Consider the following 23448-nt stretch of genomic DNA (forward strand, 5'->3'; position numbering starts at 1 on the left):
GTTGCTACCACAAACTCCAAGGTGAGGGAAGATGTCCAGGCTCCTCTAGGGGCTCACGCAAAGCCTGATGATTTCCTGCCTTGTCCAGATGATGGTAATAACTCCAAGATGAGGGAAGAAGTTACCCGTTCTTATGAGCGACCAAGGGCAGTGGATACTCAGGACTTACTGCTTCAGATAATTGACAACAGCCAGAAGCAACAGAGAGATTTGCTGGAAGGACTATTTGTCCCTCAGACACAGATTATGACATTTGATGGAAGTCCTCTCAAGTTTTGGGAATTTGGGAGGGCATTTGAGAGCACTGTTGACTGCACCAGCATACCTGATAGTGCCAAGCTAACTCGGCTATTACACTATTGTGAAGGAGAAGCCCGCAAGATCTTGCAGTCATGCAGTATCATGCCACCATCAGAAGGATACAGGAGAGCAAAAGCACTTCTTCATGGCCGATTCGGAACTCCCTTCATGATTGCTGATGCCTGGATCATGTAGGTGACTGGAGGGCCAAAGATAACCGGACGAGATAAGAGAATGCTGCAAGAGCTAGCTGATGAGTTACAGGTTTGTCTCCAGACTTTGGACGCTATGGGGTATACTAGTGATTTATCGCCAAAACCTGTTCTCTTGCAGATCGTTCAGAGGCTGCCACTCTACCTGCGGAGCAAATGGGTGTCGGTGGTAGGCGGAATTCGTCGCGATGCTAGACTTCCGAATATATTTGATCTGGTTTTCTTCATCCAGGCAAGGGCAGATGACGAGAACGACCCTGTCTTTGGAAAGCTGCTTGTCAAGGAGCAGAGCGCTAGAACCAGCCCACCAATCAACAAAGCACCACGATCAAGGAGGAGTACCTTTTCTACCAGGGCGTCGGGTGAAGAGATGGCACCGTTGGTTTGTGTGAAATGTAAGGAGTCACACACTCTGTTTGCTTGTAACGCATTCAAGCAAATGCAGCCTGAAGAAAGTTTCAAGCTCGTTGTGGAGAACAAGCTGTGCTTCAGTTGTTTGGAGAAGGGGCACACATCAAGAAACTGCCCGGTGAAAAGGGTGTGCTCCGTGCCAGGATGCAAGAGGAAGCACACTAAGTTCCTCCATCGGGACAAGATGGAACAGCCTCGACAAGCCCAGGAGGGGGTCGGTGAACCTGCAAAGAGAAGGTTGAGAGTTATGCCACAGGGGCGGTGGAAATATGAGGATCCTACTACCCATAGTTCCGGTCAGAGTTTACGCATCGGCCATGGATGACGGCGTGGAGGCCCTGGCACTTTTGGACTCTGGTTCCACTAGCACATTCTGCACGGAGGAATTAGCGGAGAGGGTAAAGGCCCATGGATCAGCTAGCACGGTGTCTGTGTCAACTCTGGACAGGGCTAACAGTGAACTCCACACCACTGTCGTTAGTTTGAGGATTGAGCCAAGGTCTTCGCCAAGAGTAGTGACTCTCCCTGGAGTGTACACCAAGGCCGACATCAACATAAGTGTAGACCACTTACTTTATAGACGAGATGTCGATCAGCATGCACATCTTTCGGATATCCACTTTCCAAGCTCGAATAAAGTCAAGGTGGATATGCTGATTGGTCAAGACTATCCTGAGCTACTGTGTCCTCTGGAGACAAGACGAGGTGAACCAGGAGAACCTTATGCAGTAAGGACAGTACTAGGCTGGACGTTCAATGGACCTGTCTAGGGAGATGGTAAGAGGATGCCATTAAGTTCGCACTTCATCTCAGAGGAAATGTCACTCGACAATCATTGCAAGATGTTTTGGTCTCTTGAGACCAGTGATATGTGTAACATAAACACAGCTTCCAAGGGAATGTCAGTTCAGGACCAGGAAGTGTTGAAGTTATGGGAGGATAACGTGGTAAGGAGTGGAGGACATTACCAGCTGCCCATACCATTCAAGGAACAACCGCCACCCTTGAGTGACAACAGATGGATGGCTCAGCAGAGGCTTGAATCCTTGAGAATACGACTAAGCAAAGATGAATTGATGCATGCCAAGTATTCACAAGGCATGGCTGACCTTCTCGAAGCCCAATGTTGTAAGTAGAAAATCAATACATACGATAAAAGCTTGATAATCACTCGTTTGTTTGATGATGATGATGATAACGTAGCTAAAGGGATTGCATGTATATAAAGGGATTTTTGAAGGATTATTATCCATGCTTACAATGTGGAAGAACCCACATATATGTTTTGGTGTTATGTGTTAGAATCGTTATGAAAACGAGTTGGTGATTGATGCTGATAACATGACAGAGAAGGTCATGAATGTTTATTTTGGGAAGGATATCAATCAGATATGAATGGATATTAGTATCAAGATAAAGGAAGTTTGATTTAATCGTAGAAAGTGAACATTTAGAGCAAAATGAGAGGGGTTTGTCAGGTATTTCATGTCAAGTTCTAGAGAGAAGTGAATCCATTGATAATGCTCATCACCATGACAACATTTGGAATTTACAAATTGGTTAATTGCTTTAGTAACCATAGACATGTTGGTAGCTCATGATAATAATAATAACATGTCCATTTATATAGCGCAGTTACTATGTGCATATACTCAACTGCGCTTTGATACTTGGTATCATATTATTACCCCGGCTGTAGCTGAGCCGCCATATTAATAGGCGCTAAAGCGTTCAAGGAAAAATCCTACCGGGTACCCATTCACCTCACCTGGGTCGAGTGCAGCACAATGTGGATAAATTTCTTGCTGAAGGAAATTACGCCATGGCTGGGATTCGAACCCACGACCCTCTGTTTCAAAGTCCGGAGACTAATCCACTGGGCCACAACGCTCCACTGATCATACAAATGTACAAAGTAATGGTGATGGTGATGGGATGGCTTGATCTTGCAACTAGAATATTCAAATGAGGTTGTCATAAATTACTATTCATATGCAAATGAGAGTCATTAATTCACCATGAATGTGTTTGCCATTCTGGCAAGTAGTTTATTGTTAACAATGTTACAAGTAAGTTTTCTTTGCATGTTTGAGAAATGCAAATGTATGTCAGCAATGCTGATTATGGTTTTTATTTGTTTTATCTTTATAAAGGTTGAACGGTCTTCAGTTACACCGGTATCACAAAAGGGTGCACTAGATGTCATTTGTCACTTTGTCGGCAGTCGGGGTTCGCAGTTTAAGATAACCGTCACCACAGAAGGGATCCGGAAGTAATGGGTACTGAACAAGCAGTAAAGGATCTGAAGATCAAACAGAGGACAGAGAAAGCTAAGCTGACTCGGTTGTCAAATGGTTTGACAAACTTGCTGGATGGACAAGGAGATTTCGATGAGGTCACTCAGATGTTACAGGACTTGAGTCTTGCATATAAGGATCTGGAGGCTAAGCACGAGCAATACTGTGAGAAGACTGCCGATGACAAAGAATTCATGAAAGAGGATTCCTGGTTGGAAGACTATCTTCCTCAGTATGCGGAAAAAGGTCAAGGATTATGGTAAGATGAAGACTGGGAATTCAGATTCACATAGCAATGCTACCCCTGAAAGGAATAACGATAGAGCGGAAAGGGCTTCATCATGTAAGGTGCAGATAGAGAGGCCGAAGCTGCCACAGTTCAGCAGTGATGTCAGAGACTATACAACTTTCAAGTCTGACTTTTAAACATTTGATTGTACCTAGGTTTAAAAATAGATATGCTATTACTATCCTTAGAACCTCCCTCACGGGAAAGGCTCATGACCTTCTTCGCGGCTTGGGGAATGATTATGAAGCAGCTTGGACTCATCTTGATAATATTTATGGAGATCCAAGACTGGTTGCAGATGCTATTGTGTATGATCTTGGGAAATTCCACCCACTCAAGGAAGGAGAAGATGGTCGCTTTTGCGATCTAGTCCATCTAATCAGAAGGAGTTATAATACGCTACAGGAAGTAGGCAGAACCAATGATATGGATAATAACCATATGATTTCTCTTATAGAGAAAAAGATGAGCAATGAAGACAGGAAGCTCTGGCTGAGGTTTGTCGAGCGAGAAAGGACAGATGCTTCATTCCATGCCTTATTATACTGGATAAAGATGGAACTTAATACACGGATCAGAGCTTCTGCTCCAGTGAGACAGACGCTCTTCGGCACAACAGAGAGATAGACAGTCTTCAGCTTCAGTCAGCAATGTTGTAAAGGATGACAAGGAAAAGAAGAATCCTGACTTTAGATGCTGGCTGTGCAAGTCATCCGAACACTGGGTTGACCAATATAAGAAGGTATTGGAGAAGAGTCAACAAGAAAGATTCCAATTGATGAAAGAGAATCATGCTTGTTTCAGTTGTTTAAAATGGCAGGCAAGGACCACAACATGAAAACCTGCAAGAGACGTAAAAGATGCACAGCAATGATCAATGGAGAGCAGTGCTCTGCTTTTCTAGTGGAACAGGTAATTCTGGACTACTACCTGTAGTAGAACAGCTTTGTATCTCAATTAGGGTGGAACTAAATTTCTTGAATCGATGTCCCTTTCGTCAACAAATCAATGGTTATTCAACAAATATCCCCAACATGGCCAAAGTTCACTGACCTTTGACCTTGGTCATGTTACCTGAAATTCGCACAGGATGTTCAGTGATACTTGATTACTCTATGTCCAAGTTTCATGAATCGGATCCAAAAACTTTCAAAGTTATGATGGTAATTCAACAAATACCTCCAACTTGGTCAAAGTTCATTGACACTAAATGACCTTTGACCTTGGTCATATGACCTGAAACTCAGGCAGGATATTCAGTAATACTTGATTAACCCTATGGCCAAGTTTCATGAACTAGGTCCATATACTTTCTAAGTTATGCTGTCATTTCAAAGACTTAACCTTCTGTTAAGATTTGGTGTTGACGCCGCCGCCGTCGTCGGAAAAGCGGCGCCTATAGTCTCACTCTGCTTTGCAGGTGAGACTAAAACAATGAATGCATGACAATACATCATAGTTCGAAAATATTAACCAAATCTTAACCTTCTGTTAAGATTTGGTGTTGACACCGCCGCCGTCGTAGGAAAAGCGGCGCCTATAGTCTCACTCTGCTTTGCAGGTGAGACTAAAACAATGAATGCATGACAATACATCATATTTCGAAAATATTTTGAACAAACATGCATAATAGATGTTGACATTGCTGGCCGTCCATAGTTGTGATTGATCGGATTAATCACAACTCTTTGTAAGACGGGGCCCTGCAGATATCTCTTTTGTAAAAGATGGTAATGTGTGATATACCATGTATCAAATTGTGGTACATTGTCATAGAAATTATGCTCAAATTCAAATGAGTACATCAACAGCATTGGAGCAATACATGAGGCCAGTTTATTGTTACATGAGAGTGATGTAGAGTGAGGCAAGGTCAAAGAAGTCTGCAGCCATAGACCCCATAGCAGGGGCCGCGGAAGCAGGGGGGGGGGGATTCAGCCCCAACTTTTTTCCAAAACCACGTACAAAAACATAAAAATGACGATACGATTGTGATATTTTGCATGATCAGTCCCCCCCTCTTACGTTTGGCTCAGCTCCCCCCCCCACTTCCGCTGCCCCTGCATAGGACAATTTACATGTAATTCTCAAGCAAGTCTTGAGTGAAGTCAAATACAAGCACTAAATTTATTTGTCCTCTATGGGTTGGAGAGGCTGCAATTCAGAATTCCAATTCTTCTCTTCTAGTCTCCAAACTCAGACCACTTTAACATGAAACTGAGGAATTGTGTTTGGAAAATAAGGTTAGGCCATGATATCGAAATGCATGTGTACAGATACATCACACGTTGAATTTTGTCCTAGCGCATAAGAGTCATTAACATGAGACCATGAGCTTTCAAGGAGGCTCATGTCATGATCGGACCCCATCTGCATAGGGGAATCTCTTTCCTAAAAAGCAGTAACAATGTGACCCATGATATTTCCAATCGTAGCATACTTTTATACAGAATGAGCCCATTATGCTTGAGAGTACACGAGTTGATCAACAATATTGGAGCAACAAAAGTCATTAAAATAGGAGACAGGGGGTTTATGAGAAGGCTCATGTCATGATTCAGACACATCATCCATCTCCTCGTCCTGCTGAACTTGGCTTCTTCGCTTCGTCTTCAGATGCCTGCTATTATACAACAAATGAGTCAATCTCCTCTTGGTGGGAGCTATCCCTTTAAGTTCTGGATCCTCCATCAGTTTGCGATGGATCTCTTCCAAGGTGTCCCCCTTCTGGCAGTGAGACACGATCAGATCCGTGACATCCACACCGTGGCGCAGCTTGTCCTTAGGCGGTGGGGTCCATACGACCGAGTCCTTGGGGTCAACGTGCTGTCCAGTGATGGTCACAACCCAGGAGTCAAGGTCACCTAGGAAGAGTTTGAGATTGACCAGGACGGAGCAGTTGTGGCGGTCTTGCTTGTGGGACACTCCGGAACAACCTGGAAGCAAGCAAGGCCAAAGCAGAAATGAATTTGCAAGGTGGATGTGAACTGGAAGGGAAAATGGTTCCTTATCCATCAAAGTACACAAGATATATTTTACATTTATGGAAACATCAAATACACAAGGGAGAGGTCTTTCTACACCTAAAAAAAACAGTCAAAATACAGCAAATCATAATCTTTTCCAACAAGGAAAAATGAAGTTCTGACTTCTGACACAATGTAGTCATGAAGATATCACATATTTAGATTCAATAAAAGAAATTAAACTTTATATTAAAAGAAATTTTCTAGAAAGTAAAATAGCTCCTTATTCATAAACAATTTAGCAATCTGAGAGCTGTTCAGTATTTAGGAATTAATTTTCTTGTAGGATATATATATAGTTTTCTCACCTTCGATGCATTCACCATATCCGCCACATTTCCTCAGGCACTTCCCATGTCCAGGACACCAGAGGTACCATGCAACCACATACTCGTCCCTCCTCTTATTCTTCTTAATGAGTTCTTGCAGCTTCCTCCCATCATCAGTGGGGGCAAACAAATCATCCACCCGGTTCCTCTCCTGAACCTGCTCTCCTCGCTTCCAAATCCCGGTATCCACCTCCTGGTCCCCTCTTTTCCTCGTCACAAGGTGGCGCTTCACGTTCCGCTTACCACGCGAAAGGGTGACGTCTTTCAACAACGCGAACGTCCTTAAGAAAGTATTCAAGGGCTTTCCTGCTTGGATTTTGTGAACCACTGCTTCAGGCTTTATCCTCTTGGTCGTAACCTTCTTAACTGCCTTTTTCTGCTTTGGGGCTTTGCCAAAGGGGCGTGGGAAAGAGATCACCCTAGGATGTTTCTTTGGTGATTCAACGGTATCCTCAGGGTCGAACTGAAAGACTCCAAGATCAGGTGAGCGTGTCTTAGGACCATACAATGGTTTACGCACAACTTCTCCTCTAATGGCACTCATATCAATTGTGGTGATGGGAGACAAGTGACTAGTTCTTGGAAAAGACCTGTCCTTTTCATTTCTTTTGTTCTCCTCATCACTACAATCGTCTGTATCCTCCATCAAGGTCCATTCCCCTTTTTCGTTACCCCCATTGCTGTCATCATCGCTTTCGATTGTCCTCTTGATAGGTGACCCAGACGTTCCTCTGATGATCATCACTCTGGGTTTTGCTTGCAGTGACCGGGGTTTCCCTTGCACACTGTTGATATTCTCCTCACTTTCAGAGTTACTCTCATTATCAGCAGGGCTTTCAACATCCTCAACATTATCATCATCATCAATGTCATCATCGACCTCTTCTTCATTGTCATCAATGTGCTTCAGCCTGCTCATGATATCATCCATGTTCACAGGATTTGTCATGCTCGACGGGGACACAGCTTCCATGTCACTATCCTCCACCTCTACTTCGTTCCCATCCCCTTTACTCTCTTCAATCGCTTCTTCCACCTCTTTATCCATCTCTTGTCCTTCTAAACCCAGCCGATCTCTGACAGGACTCGATTCCACCCTCAGGCTTGCATCACTCTGTTGGGCATCTGCTCGAGATGTACCTCTATCCAGCGATGCATGATGACGATCCTCATAGTTCTCATCGTGCCAAGTGGATGCTGACACCACAGCCTCACTCCCATCACTGGGTACAGGGCTGCTGGATCTTGTCCGTTTGCGTTTCTTCTTTTTCTTCTTCCTCTTTTTCAGTCTTTGAGCATCCTGAACACACACACATAAAGAGAGTTTTCTTGAAAGTTCTTTGTTGCAAAAGGGGCTCCCGCGCTTCTTCCACATGACTACTTTAGCCACTTCTAGCGTGATGAGTATCCACAGTTTGTCTACAAGCAGGGGCAATTTTGATGTACCGCAATAGATGAGAATAGTATGATGCTTAGTATGGAAATATGTTTATGAAACTTGAGTATGAATGAATGACTGTCTAGATGTAAATAAACGTACTATGCAGTCTGAGATTTTTCAGTTGTTTTATAGTGTTTCAGGACTTAATTAACAAAACAATATAGATATTTACACAATGTTTGGGGAGTGTTTCATGAAACCAAAAGTGATTTTCATCAACAACTGTCAAAAGCTACTGAAATCCTGCATCTGATTAGTTCAGAACAAATAAATCAGTGAAATGCTCCCTCGATGTCCTAACCTCTCACTAACAGCAAACAAAAAAGGGGAAAAAATGTATTCTACTTCTCATTAAAGTGATAAGCTTATGTATGCAACAGCCATTGGTCAATTTGCTGAAATGTTATCACAATTATTATTATTATCGTGTGAGTAAATCAACCACTCCAAAGGACAGAGTTATTAACTGTGAAAAATCAAATCATGCTAGAAGAAGCTTAATCACTGGGCAAATGGAACTCACAAATGTGGTTTCAATTCAGACCTTGGATTAATGCAGGTTTAGGCAAAATTAATTTCCCAAAACCGGCATTTGTCCATAGTCTATTACCATGACAACAAATGCAAATCCAGCTTATTTTACCAAACACACACATTCTGTATCCAGAATCATAATATTAAAACCACCTTTAACAATTCTACCCAATATTTCAAGTGCCCTCGGTCACCAAACTTCCTTTCACTTTTGGGGTTTATAAGCTACTGATAAAAGCTTCTGAAATGGTTCTTTGAAATTGTCAAGAACAAAATTTGCAATAAAATTGTCACAAATATGAGTCCATGCATTCCTCTTCAAAACCATAGTTACCACTGACCACTAGCACATGCTTTTAACACCAAAGTATTCTAAATTTATAAATCAGTGTGAATCCATGCATTGCACATTTCAAAAGCTAAATTTCTCTTTATATGAAGGAGCGGGTGGCTTTAGGAAGAAAAAATAAAGGCACAATGAATGTAAAACAAAATGATAATACTGATCCTTCAGCTACCTTTAACACTAGTTATTTCAATTGGGATTTTCAGACCAGACCCCCTTCATATTTCAGCCATGACTACAAAAAGCACAATGTTAACTTCAAACAAACACTAATGTATGTGTAAAGAGTGTTGCTATGTATTTTTTTTTGCCAGCTAAGAGTCCTGTATTCTTTATGCAAACAAAATGCATGTATGTCTATTTTTTGCTATCATTTCCTTAAAATTAGGTGTACCAATACCAAATTATTTGCAAAACCTTTGCAAAATTTTAGTTTACAAAGGTTAGTAGGGGCACAGGTCAAGGATAGATAATATAGTACTATATTAAATTCTTAAGCAAGGTGTCACGATAAATGTCTGTTGCACATTAATTACAACTGCGGTGCAGGGGAGGGGTCAAATGATCCCCCAGTTGGATTAAGGTTGAAAACCGATAGTTTTAAATACACTTTCTCTATAATGATGGAAAGAGAAAAAAAAAACACTTGAAAAGTAATTGTCTAATTGTAGGTTGTTTAAGGGTGAAAATAGGAACACAAACCTGTTTCATTTGCACTGCTTTTTATTGTGTATATATAAATGGTTGCTACAGACAAAATTTTGGATCATAAATGCAAATCCCTTTCTATTGGAATTATTTCCCTCAAATACTGAAATCGCGTTGATAGGCTGTGGTCCTGATGCAGCAAGTTCTTTAGGAGTAGCTTTCTTAGGGTGCAAATATGAACTCTCATTTGTTCAATTCCACCTGCTACTGTTATATAATGATTTTTGTGTTAGCTATATTAAACCGATTCAGTGTTCCATCCCAATTCTGTGCCCAATGTATAGTATTTCTATAAAGATACTCACTGAAACCATGTTGATCGTCTGTGGTCCTGTATCGGCAAGTTCTTTGTGAGTAGCTTTGACACAAGCTCGTTCTCCTTTCAACAGCTGGATAGCATGGCTAAGAGAAGGCTGGACAAAGCCAAAACACTCCTGAAATAAACACAAATTGAAATATATAAATCACCATACAGGAGATTGAAAGAATATAAATGCTCAGGTGAATCTGATTAATTGATTTAAAACTTCATGCTCCCCAAACCATCATAATACAAGTGTGAACTCTCATCTTAGATACAGTGAATGAACATGTTGGACTAACTCTTCAATATTTGGTAGCCAACTAAAATTCAATGGGATTTAATTATAACTTATATGGCACTAAAATCATAAATTGTTTATGTTAATGGGACATGAATAGAGTCACAAATTGGCCCCCTAATTTATGGAATTATCCTTCATTTCCATCATTATATTAATAAAGTGTCTGTTTTCACTCAGTCTTCCTCTTCTTAAGACAGTAGGCAGGTCCTCAAGAAGAAGTATCTTTCATCCAAGTGATATTCATGACTGGAGAGGTTCTGCATATTTAATGAGCTGGGTGAAAACCAAAACAACTCTTTTTATTCTGCCATTGCTGCTCTAAATTTATATCAAATTTCTTGATTCTGGTATCATTGTGAAGAAGAATCATTCTTTCGGGTCATGTGTTTGAATTGATTTAAAAATTCTCTTTTGATACTATATTTCATTTTACTTGAAGGTAAAGGGGTTAATTAGTTGAGAAAGAAAATCTCACGAATCACCAGATTTTGCAGGGAGGATTCAGCCACGACAGGATTTGGATGAATCTTGCCAATTTGCTCATGAGTAAAGGGAACTGCAGACTGTCAGCTCTGTGTCTATGTCCCTCTGTTGTCCCCACCAAATTATCCCCTTCTTATTTTCACTCTTCTTTCCAAGTCTATCAATGACTCCATCATGCCTCCCATCACTCCATCTTCTTGTTTCTTCTCTTCACTCCTTCAAACTCTTTATCCCTCTCTTTCTCTCTCGTCTAACCTCTCTCTATTCCTTTTCTTCATCCTTTTGTAGATTGAAAATCAGTGTCTTTTTCCTGATTCAATATTCCCAGCCCCCCCCCCTCTTTTTCTCTTGTCTAGCTTCTCTCTATTCCTTTCCTTCATCTTTTAATGTTCCTACCTGTGAACCTTTAAGACTGCCTGGTAGATTGACAATCAGTGTCTTCTTCCTGATTCCACAAACAGACCTAAAGTTCAACACAAAATAATTTAGCACTATTTTTCAATCTGACAAAACTATTTTCAATTTTATTTAATCAAGAGCAAATTGATATCATTATTTGAAGAACTGTAAAATTCATATTTCTTAATATGACAGAAATGTCTTTCTATTGATGAAAAATCTGAAGTCTTCTCTATCAGATGGTATGAGCTTCAAGCTGATTTACATAATCACATTAAATATAGTAACTTTGAAATAATTGAACTGTTAATGAATCCTTCCTTGTTTACTTGTCTACTACCAACAAGCTCATGCTTCTTCAAGGTCCCTACCCACTTCTATAATGCATTACTGTAGTATAATGTACCTTTGAATACTGCAAGTTTGTTTTTTGAATACAATTGATTAATCCCTTGTATTCATAAACTACGAGATACAAAAAAGCAAATACTATCAGTTAATAGATTGACTAAGTCATGAAATATTGGCAGAGTTTTGGTACCTTGATAAGACAGCTAGCGGTGTTATCTTCAGAGATCCCATAAGCATGACCATAGCTAGGCCAGGTGCTTCTTTCTCCAACACAGATTTAGTGGCCTGCAGAGGAGTACCATTGATGAGGAAACATAGATAAAGTAATTACCAGTGTGAGCATACAAAAATCAAACAAAATATATATATATATATATACATATATATATATATTTTTACATTGTTCTTTGGACCTGATATTGCCATCATAAAATGAGGAAAAATGGCCAATGAGTGCCAGGTAATAAACCATAATTAAATCAAAAGTACATGGTTTTACATCAAGCTAAATAAATATGTTTTGACACTAATTTTTAATAATCTGTCCATGTTGGGAACTAAAGGGAATGTGTTGGAGGGGAGTGAGTTCCACAGCCGAGCCGTCCTTGGAATATATGAAGATTGGTGAAGAAAAGTTCGGACAGTGACTCTTTAGGGGTGGGCAGCTGCAGTAGAGCACGTCAAACGGACATTGGGGTCAAGGTGAGCAAGAAGAGACTGAAAGACAAACTTTGTGTTACACTAAGAGTGTTGGCAGTTATTAACAAACGTCAGGCAGGCTGCTAGTCCTGAGAAAGAAGTTTATGTTGCTGAACTAATCACCAACAGGCTATTTCGAATTATTTCTGCAAATTGAATTATTTGACACTACCTGCATCAATCACTACGTCTTATCACTATCGATGTCTACAGCAATGCAGTTCCAACTAACACAAAATACAAACATAGTGTGTGCTAGATACAAAATACATGTGATGTAATTGCAAGTGTATTAAATATACCAGTTGTGGTAATAATCTCAAACTTCGAACAGAATCCAATGACATTACCAAAGTGTTTGTATGTATAAATAAAAAAAAATATGTGCCTAATATCTCTAGAAGAATAAGCATAATGTTGCTGAGATATAAGCAAAACAAACACGGAATGCCATCAAACATTCGGTATTTTTTGAAGCAATATAAATACACTGTCCTACATTTGCTTTGCTGTGTTATTGATCATCAGAATTATTGATTTTGAGCTAAGATTTCATGATTTTACAAGGATACGTTAACATTAATCTACAGATCTAGATGTATGATAATATTTTGAAAATTAACCTTGATTTAAAAGACTTTCTCATGAAACATATTTGTTTGCTGCAACTACTCTCTTTTACCTTTAATTCTAGATCAACGCTACCTCTATGGAAAGCCTTCCTTGACAATTTGCGGATAAAATGCAGACAAATGGAATAAGCATGTAAACAGCATACATCTGTTCACAGTAAATTATTGTCAAGCTTGGCTTTCCATAGAGATGGGGTCATCAAGCTGGAGTTATGCTTTCATCAAACAGGCCCCTGATCTAAATTGCAGAAATATCATTCCCATAATATATTACAATTTTCAAAAGTATGTTATAATTGTACTCATCATTATCCGTAGAATAATGTTATAGAGTATCTGTATCATGCACATATCCAGAGCTGCCAAGTTGTATTTTGCATTTTCAGTATTCTTATCCCCCAAAATCAGTATTTTGACAAAAAAAATCAGTATTTTTACCGTGTGAGATAAATATGCATACGTAATGGCTAGGTTCGATCACTTTTTACATTTGCGCCCCACACAAGACCAAAAGCTTCAGTCTCTGTATTTTGGTTGTTCCGCTGAACTGCATTGGCTCACCTACCAATACATAGACTGAAGAACTTGGAGGCCCGTACATACAGACAACGTACTAAATTAGCAGTAACGTTAGATCTAACATTCAGTGGAAACCTGATTTTCCGATCATTTTTTGGTACATAAAATGTCACATCATGAAAAAGAAATTGCATCCATATTTACGGGAAAATGTATGAAATTCAGAAATATTGTCAAGGTACTCAAATATTAACGTAGCTAAGCTAGGCTACCAATTACTGGGCTCACAGATTTTGAGGAATTACTTCATGCTGGTACCCATTTACCTCACCTGGGTTGAGTGCAGCAAATTTTAGATCAATTTCTTGCTGAATGAAATTGCTCTATGGATGGGATTTGAACCGACAACGATCTGTTTCAAAAAGTCCAGAGACTGATCCAATGGGTCACTACACTCAACAGTATCATGATTATCAATATTTCTGATACTATCATTATCATTAATTTGATTACCTTTTTCATTACTTTCCTAAATATAATCATAAGATGATTGAATTGCAAATCAATACATTTATTTCTTGTTATACCCCTATGTTGTTCATATATTCTACATGTATGTACTGTACATATAATCAATTGTAATTTGATTATACTCCGAATCTTACCTCTGGTGTGACATCTCTATCAGCAAAGCCAGTTCCGCCTGTAGTGAGGATAAGATCTAGCTCCTTCACATCACTCCATTCTAGTAGAGTCTCCTGTCGAGTTTTTAAAATATGTGTAGTAGAAACATATAAGACAACAACAAATATTTTGTTTCAATCCTTTATAGTATGAACCAAATAATAGCTATGTTGCTGAGCATTTTACTAGAGATCACAGAAAATTGATTGATGAGTCAATTATCAAATTAAAAGAAAACCTCTGAAACAAAGAATTATCAATATTATAACAATGTTCATGTGAATAAATGACATGGCTCTCTCTAATCATTATCAGACCATCCAATCAAATTGTAATAATTAGGATTAAGAAAGACAAATGAATAACATTTTCTACTTTTGCAAACTGACCAATAGTTTGCAGGACCATCAAATGAAAAATGCATTGGGGGTGAGAGTGATTTAGCCCTAGTAACATAACAATTTAAAAGAATAGCTTTAATAAGTTGCAATTTAGTCCCTGTAAATCTCTGTAAGGTTTCATATAAATGGTTAGTTAGATTAAATATAAGTTGAAAATACACCAAATAAGTTTCCTGCCCCACTTTGAAACTAATAGTTTCTTTTTGTTGTTTTGAGGATTGTGATAACTAATATTTACACTCCTTTCACCTCTGTTCTTACTTCAACATATGCCATTCTTACCTTGATACTTGAAATTTCATCTGGAACTATTCCTGTAGCTACAACTACACCATCAAGTCTGTAAGAGAGAGACAGGAACAAAGCAGAATAATAATAATAGAATCATATTTTACCCAGGGTAGCCACTTCAGTTGATTGGGCGCTCAAGCATTTGAGGAATTTCTTCCTACCAGACACCCATTCACCTCACCTGGGTCGAGTGCAGCAGTGTGGATAAATTTCTTGCTGTAGGAAAACACACCATGGCTAGGATTCGAACCAGCATCCCTCAGTTTGAAAGGCAAGAGTCAGAACCACTAGACCAAGACGCATCCACAAGACAATAGAGTAAGAATGATCACCATATGCAGACATTTGAGTCAGTGGTGCTTCACAAATAAGACGAAACACTTCAGTATTGTATTTTGTTGAAAGTCTAGGTTTAATTTAGCTGTGCTATACTAATTAATCTGTATGATTCTCATATTTATTATTCAATGCAAGGAATACTTCACAGATTGATAATGTTACACTGCAAATTTTTATCGAAGAGAAAAAATAATAGTATAAATTTATATGTATGACAGCAAATTTGTGTATTTTTCATACATGTTAATATATTTGGAATATTAAATGGGATTTTAGTGCCTTGTTGATATTCCGGAATATATATTTGCATGATATGAATGTAGAGTTTAATAATCATTATTATGAAATATGGATTCTTATGTTGCAATTAGTTGGCATGAAATTACCTGATTACCTGTAATAAAAAATTAAATTCCCAATGCAGTTTCCAAAACAAATTTAACCAACTGTCTCTCAAATCACTCATCATTAAACATTTTACACAACTAAATTCTAACTACCAGCATATGGCATTAAAAAATACACAATATCGTAACACTTCAAGAAATTTTAAGATCATTTTCATAAGTTCTACCTACTCCGCAAAAACTAGTTATGATTTGTAGCACAATTTGAACATTGAAATTTATAATACACACAATCACTTACCCACTAGTATCTTCAGCTAACTTCTTTAAATTTGGACCACTTTTATCAACAGCTTCCTTTCTTGAGCATGTATCGCTTACTGAAACAAGACCATAAAAATAAAAATAAAAATTTACTACCCTAATTTCACTACCCTAAGGAAAATTTACATTGTAATCAACTGAAAAAGATGAAAATGGGACAGCACACACACACACACAGCAGAACAATCTTCTACAGCAAATTATTCAAGGTAGGCAAGGTTTTGTTCCTATTCTTTTTTTATTCCTTCCTTCATTTTCTTTTCCCTTCTTTTGTGCCACCAAAAGAGGTCCGCAGCAGCTTCAATCCCATGGATCTGCCCATACCTCTCCATTTTTCTCTCTAATCTATTTAGTTAGTACGCCAGGAGGCAAGGGCTTAGTTTTAGGCTCATAAATACAAAAAAATGGAAAAAAAACTGACATTCCTTCCCTGCTTTTCTTCTTCTTTTTCAGCCAATTATTTCACCCTGTCTCTTTTATAACAAGTCTTTTCCCTTGCCCTTCTCTTAAATCCTTCTTTCTCTTTTTGCTTGGGGGTGGGGGATGCAATCCCCCCCGTATCTGTGTCTACCAAGGCTTCCATTTTTATCTCCTTTTTTTATCTTCCATTCTTTAGTGGAAAAATATATAATCTACCTTCCTTCCTTCACTCTCTCCCGACCCTTTTCTGTTTTCCCCATTCGTTCCCATTCCCCCCCCCCCCATGGTAGGCACGGCCGTAGTCACTAGATGGCGCTGTCGCGGAAGTGCTCAAAATTTGTACGTAAGTTTCGTCCGCTTGTCAATGGGTGAAATCGCATAGCGATGCGATATCGTCAAAATTAAGCCCCTGTCAGCGCGGATGAATATGATATTTTCTCTTTGTGATTGTCCTCCCGTGCGATGAAAAATATGTCATCGTAATGCATAGGACTTTCGCGAGCTACCGAAGTCATTTTCGTGCCCCAAATTCCATGAAATCTTCCAAAAATAACCATGAAAGTGTCGGTAAGTCAAAAGTGTCGTGAGTTGCTCTCAATTCTTACCTTATTTAGTTGTATTTCTTGCAAAATGGGTCTCGAAGGGTTCTGGATTTTCCGTTGATAGTGAAACTTGAATTGATTTCCTTTCTGTGTCTTGCAGTTAAATTGCAGCGCGGGGAATCGCAAGGGCTGTGGAAGCCCTTCTCAGTGAGGTTTACAAGCTGAGCTGCCCTTGAATTTGGTCGAATTTCGAGCCATTTTGATCGCGCGCACGGGATGATTAATTAACATAACAATTAGCAGATTAGAGATCAAGATTACGTCACGTACGTGCGTACGTGTGATACACAGAAATGAAATAGAACTTGAATCACACGGAATCACAGTCAAGAAATGCTTTGTTTTCTTTGTTTGCTAAATGATTTCCTGAATTTAAAATCATGAATAAACACCAGAGTAATGACATGAAGGAGATAATCATGGTCATATGAGGAATAACTAAATATTTTCTGAAAACGAGTGAATATGATGGGGCAATAATGTGCATGCACTGGAAAATGAACATTCACCTCACTGTCGGTGCCGTGGTGTCAGTCACTCAGACACAGTGCTTTACTGCCTTTTACTGGCCTTTTCTTTGCACTGCCGCCGCCACTGGTTTTTCTTTTGCCAACTAGATTAAAACTCATTTATTAATATGTTTATTGCAATTTTTGAATAAATGGTAATACAAAGTGGAAAAAAATGAAGATAAAAATAATTTCAAGGACTAAAAACTTGTCATGCCATCACCCCCCCCCCCCCCCTCTAAAAAATACACACTATCTTGAATGACTCGTTAATTTAATTTGCATTGAAAAAATAAATAATTGTATTTATGCACTTTTTTATTTCTCATTCTTTCTGCCAGAATATCAGATGCCATCATGAATAACCTCACCACCAGATTGAACTCCTAAACATCTTGACAATGACTATCTACTGAGATATCTTGCCTTCTTGAGATTGGAAGTTTTAAGTTCAAGTCAGAGTGACCTAAGGCCCTACTAACAAGAAGAATCCAGATTTACATAAAAACAAATCCCACGAAAGATACAAACTGATTTTACTCTTAATGTGTAGTGTGTATGTGAGACACTGTGTTTGTGTTTATTTTGAGGAGGACCTCCTGTCTCTGTTTTTATTATTTTATTGACTGAATGAATGATCAATACCTCAAAGTGAGAACTGATTTTTGAGGAGAGTACATTAGTGTATGGTTTTGAGTGAATTTGATTTGAGTAACTGTTTTTCTTTATTATTTTTCTCATAATTATTATTTTGCCTTTTATTATATATTTTCAGTTATATATTGTCAGTTTATTTAAAGGGGAATGAAACCTTTGGAACAAATAGGCTTGTGTAGAAACAGAAAAATCAAAGAATAAGAATAAAGAAAGTTTGAGAAAAATCAGACAAATAATGAGAAAGATATGAGCATTTGAATATTGCAATCACTAATGCTATGGATATCCTCCCATTGGCAATGCGACAAGGATGTGTGATGTCACTGATGAACAACTTTCCCTTTGGTGGACTATAAAATACCCTCAAAATATCTCTTTTTGCTTTTTCTTATGATGATACAAACTCTTATCTATCCATCTTAAACTATCCATGATGTATTCTTAAAAAATATGTATTACATGCCCTCGTGTAGAAAGAACACATGATCTATGGATAGATGTAATAAAAGAGGCAATTCAAGTAAAATATATACTAAAGTAATGGGGAGAGTTGTTCACAAGTGACATCACACATCTTTGTCGCTTTGCCAATTTGCTATCTCCATAGCAATAGTGATCGCAATATTCAAATGCTCATAACTTTCTCATTATTTGTCCGATTTTTCTCAAACTTTTGTTGATCTCTTTCTTTGATTTTTCTGTTTTCACACAAGCTATCTTGTTCCAATGGTTTCATTCTCCTTTAACATTAAGTTGAACTTCCAAATTTGATCAAAGTGTTCAATTCTTGGGATAGAATTTTATCAGGTAATAAAACTGAGTTTGATAAATCTAAAAAAGGACACTGAAAAAAATATGAACACTTGGAGATGCTCACTAAGAAGAGGAAAAAACATGAAAGGAAATGGAATTTAAGTGGATGTTATAGCATGCCTTTCACAGATCTCCAAGCACCAGGAATCATAGGCGGCGGAAGTGGGGGGGGGGGAAAGTATCCCCCTAAATTTGAGGTGGGGAGGGGGACGATTCCATCCCCCTCAATTTTTTGTTGATAACCTTATTTTTTAATTTTTTTTGGCTTGTCAATTTTCAATTTTGTTTCCTGTGTCCCCCCCCCAAGATATTATATGGTCACTATCTTTTTTTTTGGGGGGGGGTCAAAAGATTTTGGCGGTTCCCCCCTAAAATTTTTGGCTTCCCCCACCAATGCCAGGAATGTTGATATTCAACTGAGAGTTGCTGAAGTGGAATCTCCGTTTGTCTGTGAACTTGTTATAGAGAATGATTATTCCAGGACAAGTTAGATGATATTACCCAGCCCATAGCATACATCCCAACAATGGAATGGAGGCAATATACCCCTGTAATACATGAAGTATCATATTATCTTTAGGTTGGTTTGGAAAGTAAGTCCTCTAGTCAATATTAATGTCTGCCCAACAAAATGGTACTATCTGGCAATTTGGTGGTTCAATCACAAGCAGAAAAAGTTTAGTAAATTGACACTAGTAAGACAAACAAATATAATACAGCCAAACTGTCTGACCCCTTACTTGACTACTGACTTAACTAATTATTGAAAAATGACAAGGGATGCTTAGGCCCTTTGTAACCATTTCATTGGGCAGACTGAAGCAGATGACTAGAATTCATACTTTCATGAAGATGAAGGAACATCAAAATGATTATTACAATTTAGCAAATATGAATTTATAACACTGTCATGGTTATAAAAAGTAATGAATTTCTATCAAGTAAAATGACAATACAATGTAAGACATAACTGCAATAAAGTAATTTCATTTCCAAAAGATATCTTCCATAACTTAATAACCAAATTTCTCAAGATAATATTTCTTCTGCACAAAGTGTATGAAATGCTCAGTGTAAATCATGCTGTTTATAAATCTCTATGATTTTTTTTTTCAAAATGAAAATACATGTAAACTTAATCAAAACCAGGGGTGGTGGATCCAGGATTTATCCTGGGGGGGGGCACATTTTCAGGATGAAAATTTGTCAAGCAAAAAAGGGCCTTACGGGGGGGGGGGGGCATTCTTTGATGAAAATTGCATATTTTCATTACATCTTGACAGTAGCTCTCAAAGGGGGGGGGGTTGAGCTAGATGTGCCCTCCCCCAGATCCACCAGTGATAAAAATCAACATTTATGAAAGATTGCATACCTTATATTCTGAATTGGTAAATTCAATGCATATGTCTACAAAATGAAACTGACATGTTTGGATAAATTGCTTATTTTTGTTTCAAGAAAGAATTCATCAATAACAGCTTAGAGTTATTGAGAAAACATCAAGAAAAAATAATATTCTGATATGCAATAACTATATCTATTTTATACATGCTTTTTTTTTCCAAAAATTTAATCCTTGACATGGGGGGGCTGGTTTAGTAGTCAAATTCACCCCCCCCCCCCCCCGTTAAGTAAAATGCTTTATCAAAATAAGATTATGCTATCATTTATAAATTACTGCATTTTGGAGCCCATTAAAATTCAAAATGAATCAAAGAGGGCAGTGCCACACCTTATTCACTGAAATTAAGGAGGGGCATGCACAGCTGAAAAACTATCAGCAGGGGCAATAATTTTCACTGCAATGTTAGATATCCTAAAAAAAAATCCTGAAAACACATAATTAAAATGAAATTAAACTCCCAGGAAGTGCCCCTGTATACTATTACAGCCCTTGACCTGTATATTCTCAAGGGGTTCAATAATTCCTTCTCTTCCCTTGTAGAGTCGGTTCGGGTGCGAATGTGTCTGAAAAAAAATAAGTAAAAAAAGGATCATTAGTAAAAATTGTAGAGAGAACAGAACATATCATTTTTTAAAAATTTAGCAAGCAAAAACAAAGATTGATCTGGCATTGGAAAATAAAAGGAAATTAATTAACACCGCCCCCCCCCCCCCCCCCCCCCCCCCCGCTTCAACATATTTTTGTTGTTTGCTTCTGCTTACAACTTTATAAATTTACCCGATACACCTTTCAAAACTTTTGGCTCCATTATCATGATTATGCCACTGTTCAAGTATTATTTATTTGGAAACCACTGCTAAAACTATAAGGTGAAATGAAATTATATAAAGAAAAAAATATATATTTCACAAAGTATAAAATCATAATGATGTAGGTCATGTTGAAATTAGACCCTGGACTGGACTTAAAAATAGATCAAGTGTAGTGTAGACCAAATGTAAATTAGACAAAGTGTAGACCAAATGGCAATTAGAATTTTTTTTAAACCAAATGGGTAAAGCCCATTTGGTATATATATAAAGACTAAAATATATGTATATAAGTTAAAAAAATATAATTAAGTAGCCTAGGTTGTGCTGAAATTAGACCAACTGGACATTTCACAAAATGAGAATTAGACCAAGTGTAGACCAAATGGGTTAAGCCCATTCGGCATTAGACTAAATGAGAAGTGGGCAAATTGCATGTGAACCAAATGAATATACATATTTACAATGTGGAACTGCATGATATAAAGCCAATTTTATGTACCAGTATTTGACAAAGTAAAAAAATCTACAATTATGTAGGTTATGCTGAAATTAGACCAACTGGACATTTCACTAAATGAGAATTAGACCAAGTGTAGACCAAATGGCAATTTAGTAGACCAAATGGGTTTAGCCCATTTGGCATTAGACCAAATGACAAGTGGGCAAATTGCATGTAGACCAAATGAAAATACACCAGAAAACACATTTCACAAGTTGGGACTGATATAGAGAGCCGTAGCAGACGACGGAGATGGGTACATGATTTGCGTCCGCAAAAAACGCGCACGCATCTATGTACTAACATGAAAAACAGCATATGGGACGATCTGACTAAAAATCGCACATGCGGGGCTAATTGAGAGTCACAGCAGAGGACGGCTAGCAGACGCCGACGGGCGCGCGCATTTAGCGAGCACATCGTGATCGTTTAAACTATCGATAGTAAGGACAGTGCATTAACAGGGACCCGCGATGTCTATGACTTTTTCGACCCATGTTGGTGCTATGAAATTGCTGTTTTTTGCAGTTTAAATGAATTTTACGTAAGTTTTAAGTGGTTTCACATGACAAATTAGATATTAAGAAATTTTTTGATATCATTCTTGGGGACAACAAACACATTTTGAAATTCTTGTTGTCCTGCCTACCCATGGCTAGCGATGCCACATCATTTTAAAATATCTACTGTATACATATGTTGTGACCATTCATTTTGAAGCTTGTGACCTGCTCTTCACAATAAGACTACGGTTTTTTCTTAATATATGCAAATTAGGCAAATATCTAATTAAATATGCACGCATATCATTAAAAATGTCTGCCGCTCATGCGGAATGTGTATTTGCCTTTGTAGTTTCACCCATGCTAGTGATTTTGAGATAATTAACCACCAAAATATGTCAATTGGCCCATTCTTTGATTAAACCAATATATAATATTAAAAAAAGAGTGTTTCATATAATTAAATATGCAAATTTAAAATACCATAAATATTTATGTAAATGAGGTTATGATGCAATGCCAATGATACCCATATTGTAAACATGTATGTTAAAAATATTTTTTTTCAAACTACATGTATGAAGAAATTAACCACCAACAATATGTCAAGTGGCCTATTCCTTGATTAAACTATTATAATATATTAATATTCAAACAGAATACATGTATTTAAATATGCATATGCAAATGAGATTATGATGCAATATAGTACAATATATGTTACAATGATGTTTGTTCTTGCGTATGGCATTTCATTACAAATAAATTGGATAATAGTATCATCATCAGTGATATGATGTTCAATTGCACAAGAACAAATTCATTGAATATCTTCTACATGTACAAAAAGTGGTAAATATGCAAATGAGACGAATATGTAATGAACAATTTAAGTGCAGAAGTACTTGTCCAGCTGCATTCATTACCAAATTTATGCTTCTCCATGCTTTGTATACATGTATATTTGTATAATACAACTTGATATTATTTTTTATTAAGTACTAAAATGCAGTTTACATTTTCTTTTGTTTACATGTAAAAGCTCTGTACAATTCAGTTTATGCTTCTAACATTCTTGAAATGAAATACCATTATACTGATTATTATCATTATGCAAGAAACTTGCCTGATCCCTGATCAATGAATTGGTCAGTGGTAAAGTATTCGACACACGTATCATCTGCATTTCAAAGACGATCGAATGTTCACTTGTGAAAAGATGTATTCTGTTATATAGTGAGTGGTTGTATTACCGACCGGC

The 23448-nt window shown here is 37.8% G+C and overlaps 1 protein-coding gene across 2 annotated transcripts in view; it reads right to left on the reverse strand.

The window, feature by feature from the left end:
• The window catches only part of LOC121418192 (gephyrin-like), a 43158-nt gene that overhangs the window by 16889 nt on the left and 2821 nt on the right, over positions 1-23448 (reverse strand). The window contains exons 2-9 of one of the 2 annotated variants that reach the window (XM_041611919.1): positions 15945-16023; positions 14949-15006; positions 14247-14339; positions 11922-12016; positions 11378-11444; positions 10199-10327; positions 6844-8164; positions 5139-6445 (exon numbers count right to left, since the gene is read on the reverse strand). In XM_041611919.1, coding sequence (XP_041467853.1) covers positions 6060-6445; positions 6844-8164; positions 10199-10327; positions 11378-11444; positions 11922-12016; positions 14247-14339; positions 14949-15006; positions 15945-16023 — 2228 coding nt within the window. In that variant the 3' untranslated portion in view covers positions 5139-6059. Of the gene's footprint in view, positions 1-5138; positions 6446-6843; positions 8165-10198; positions 10328-11377; positions 11445-11921; positions 12017-14246; positions 14340-14948; positions 15007-15944; positions 16024-23448 lie in introns of those variants that run through there. The other variant, XM_041611920.1, reaches the window with a different exon arrangement.

Source organism: Lytechinus variegatus, chromosome 7, assembly GCF_018143015.1.
Source record: "Lytechinus variegatus isolate NC3 chromosome 7, Lvar_3.0, whole genome shotgun sequence".
Lineage (NCBI taxonomy): Eukaryota > Metazoa > Echinodermata > Echinoidea > Temnopleuroida > Toxopneustidae > Lytechinus > Lytechinus variegatus.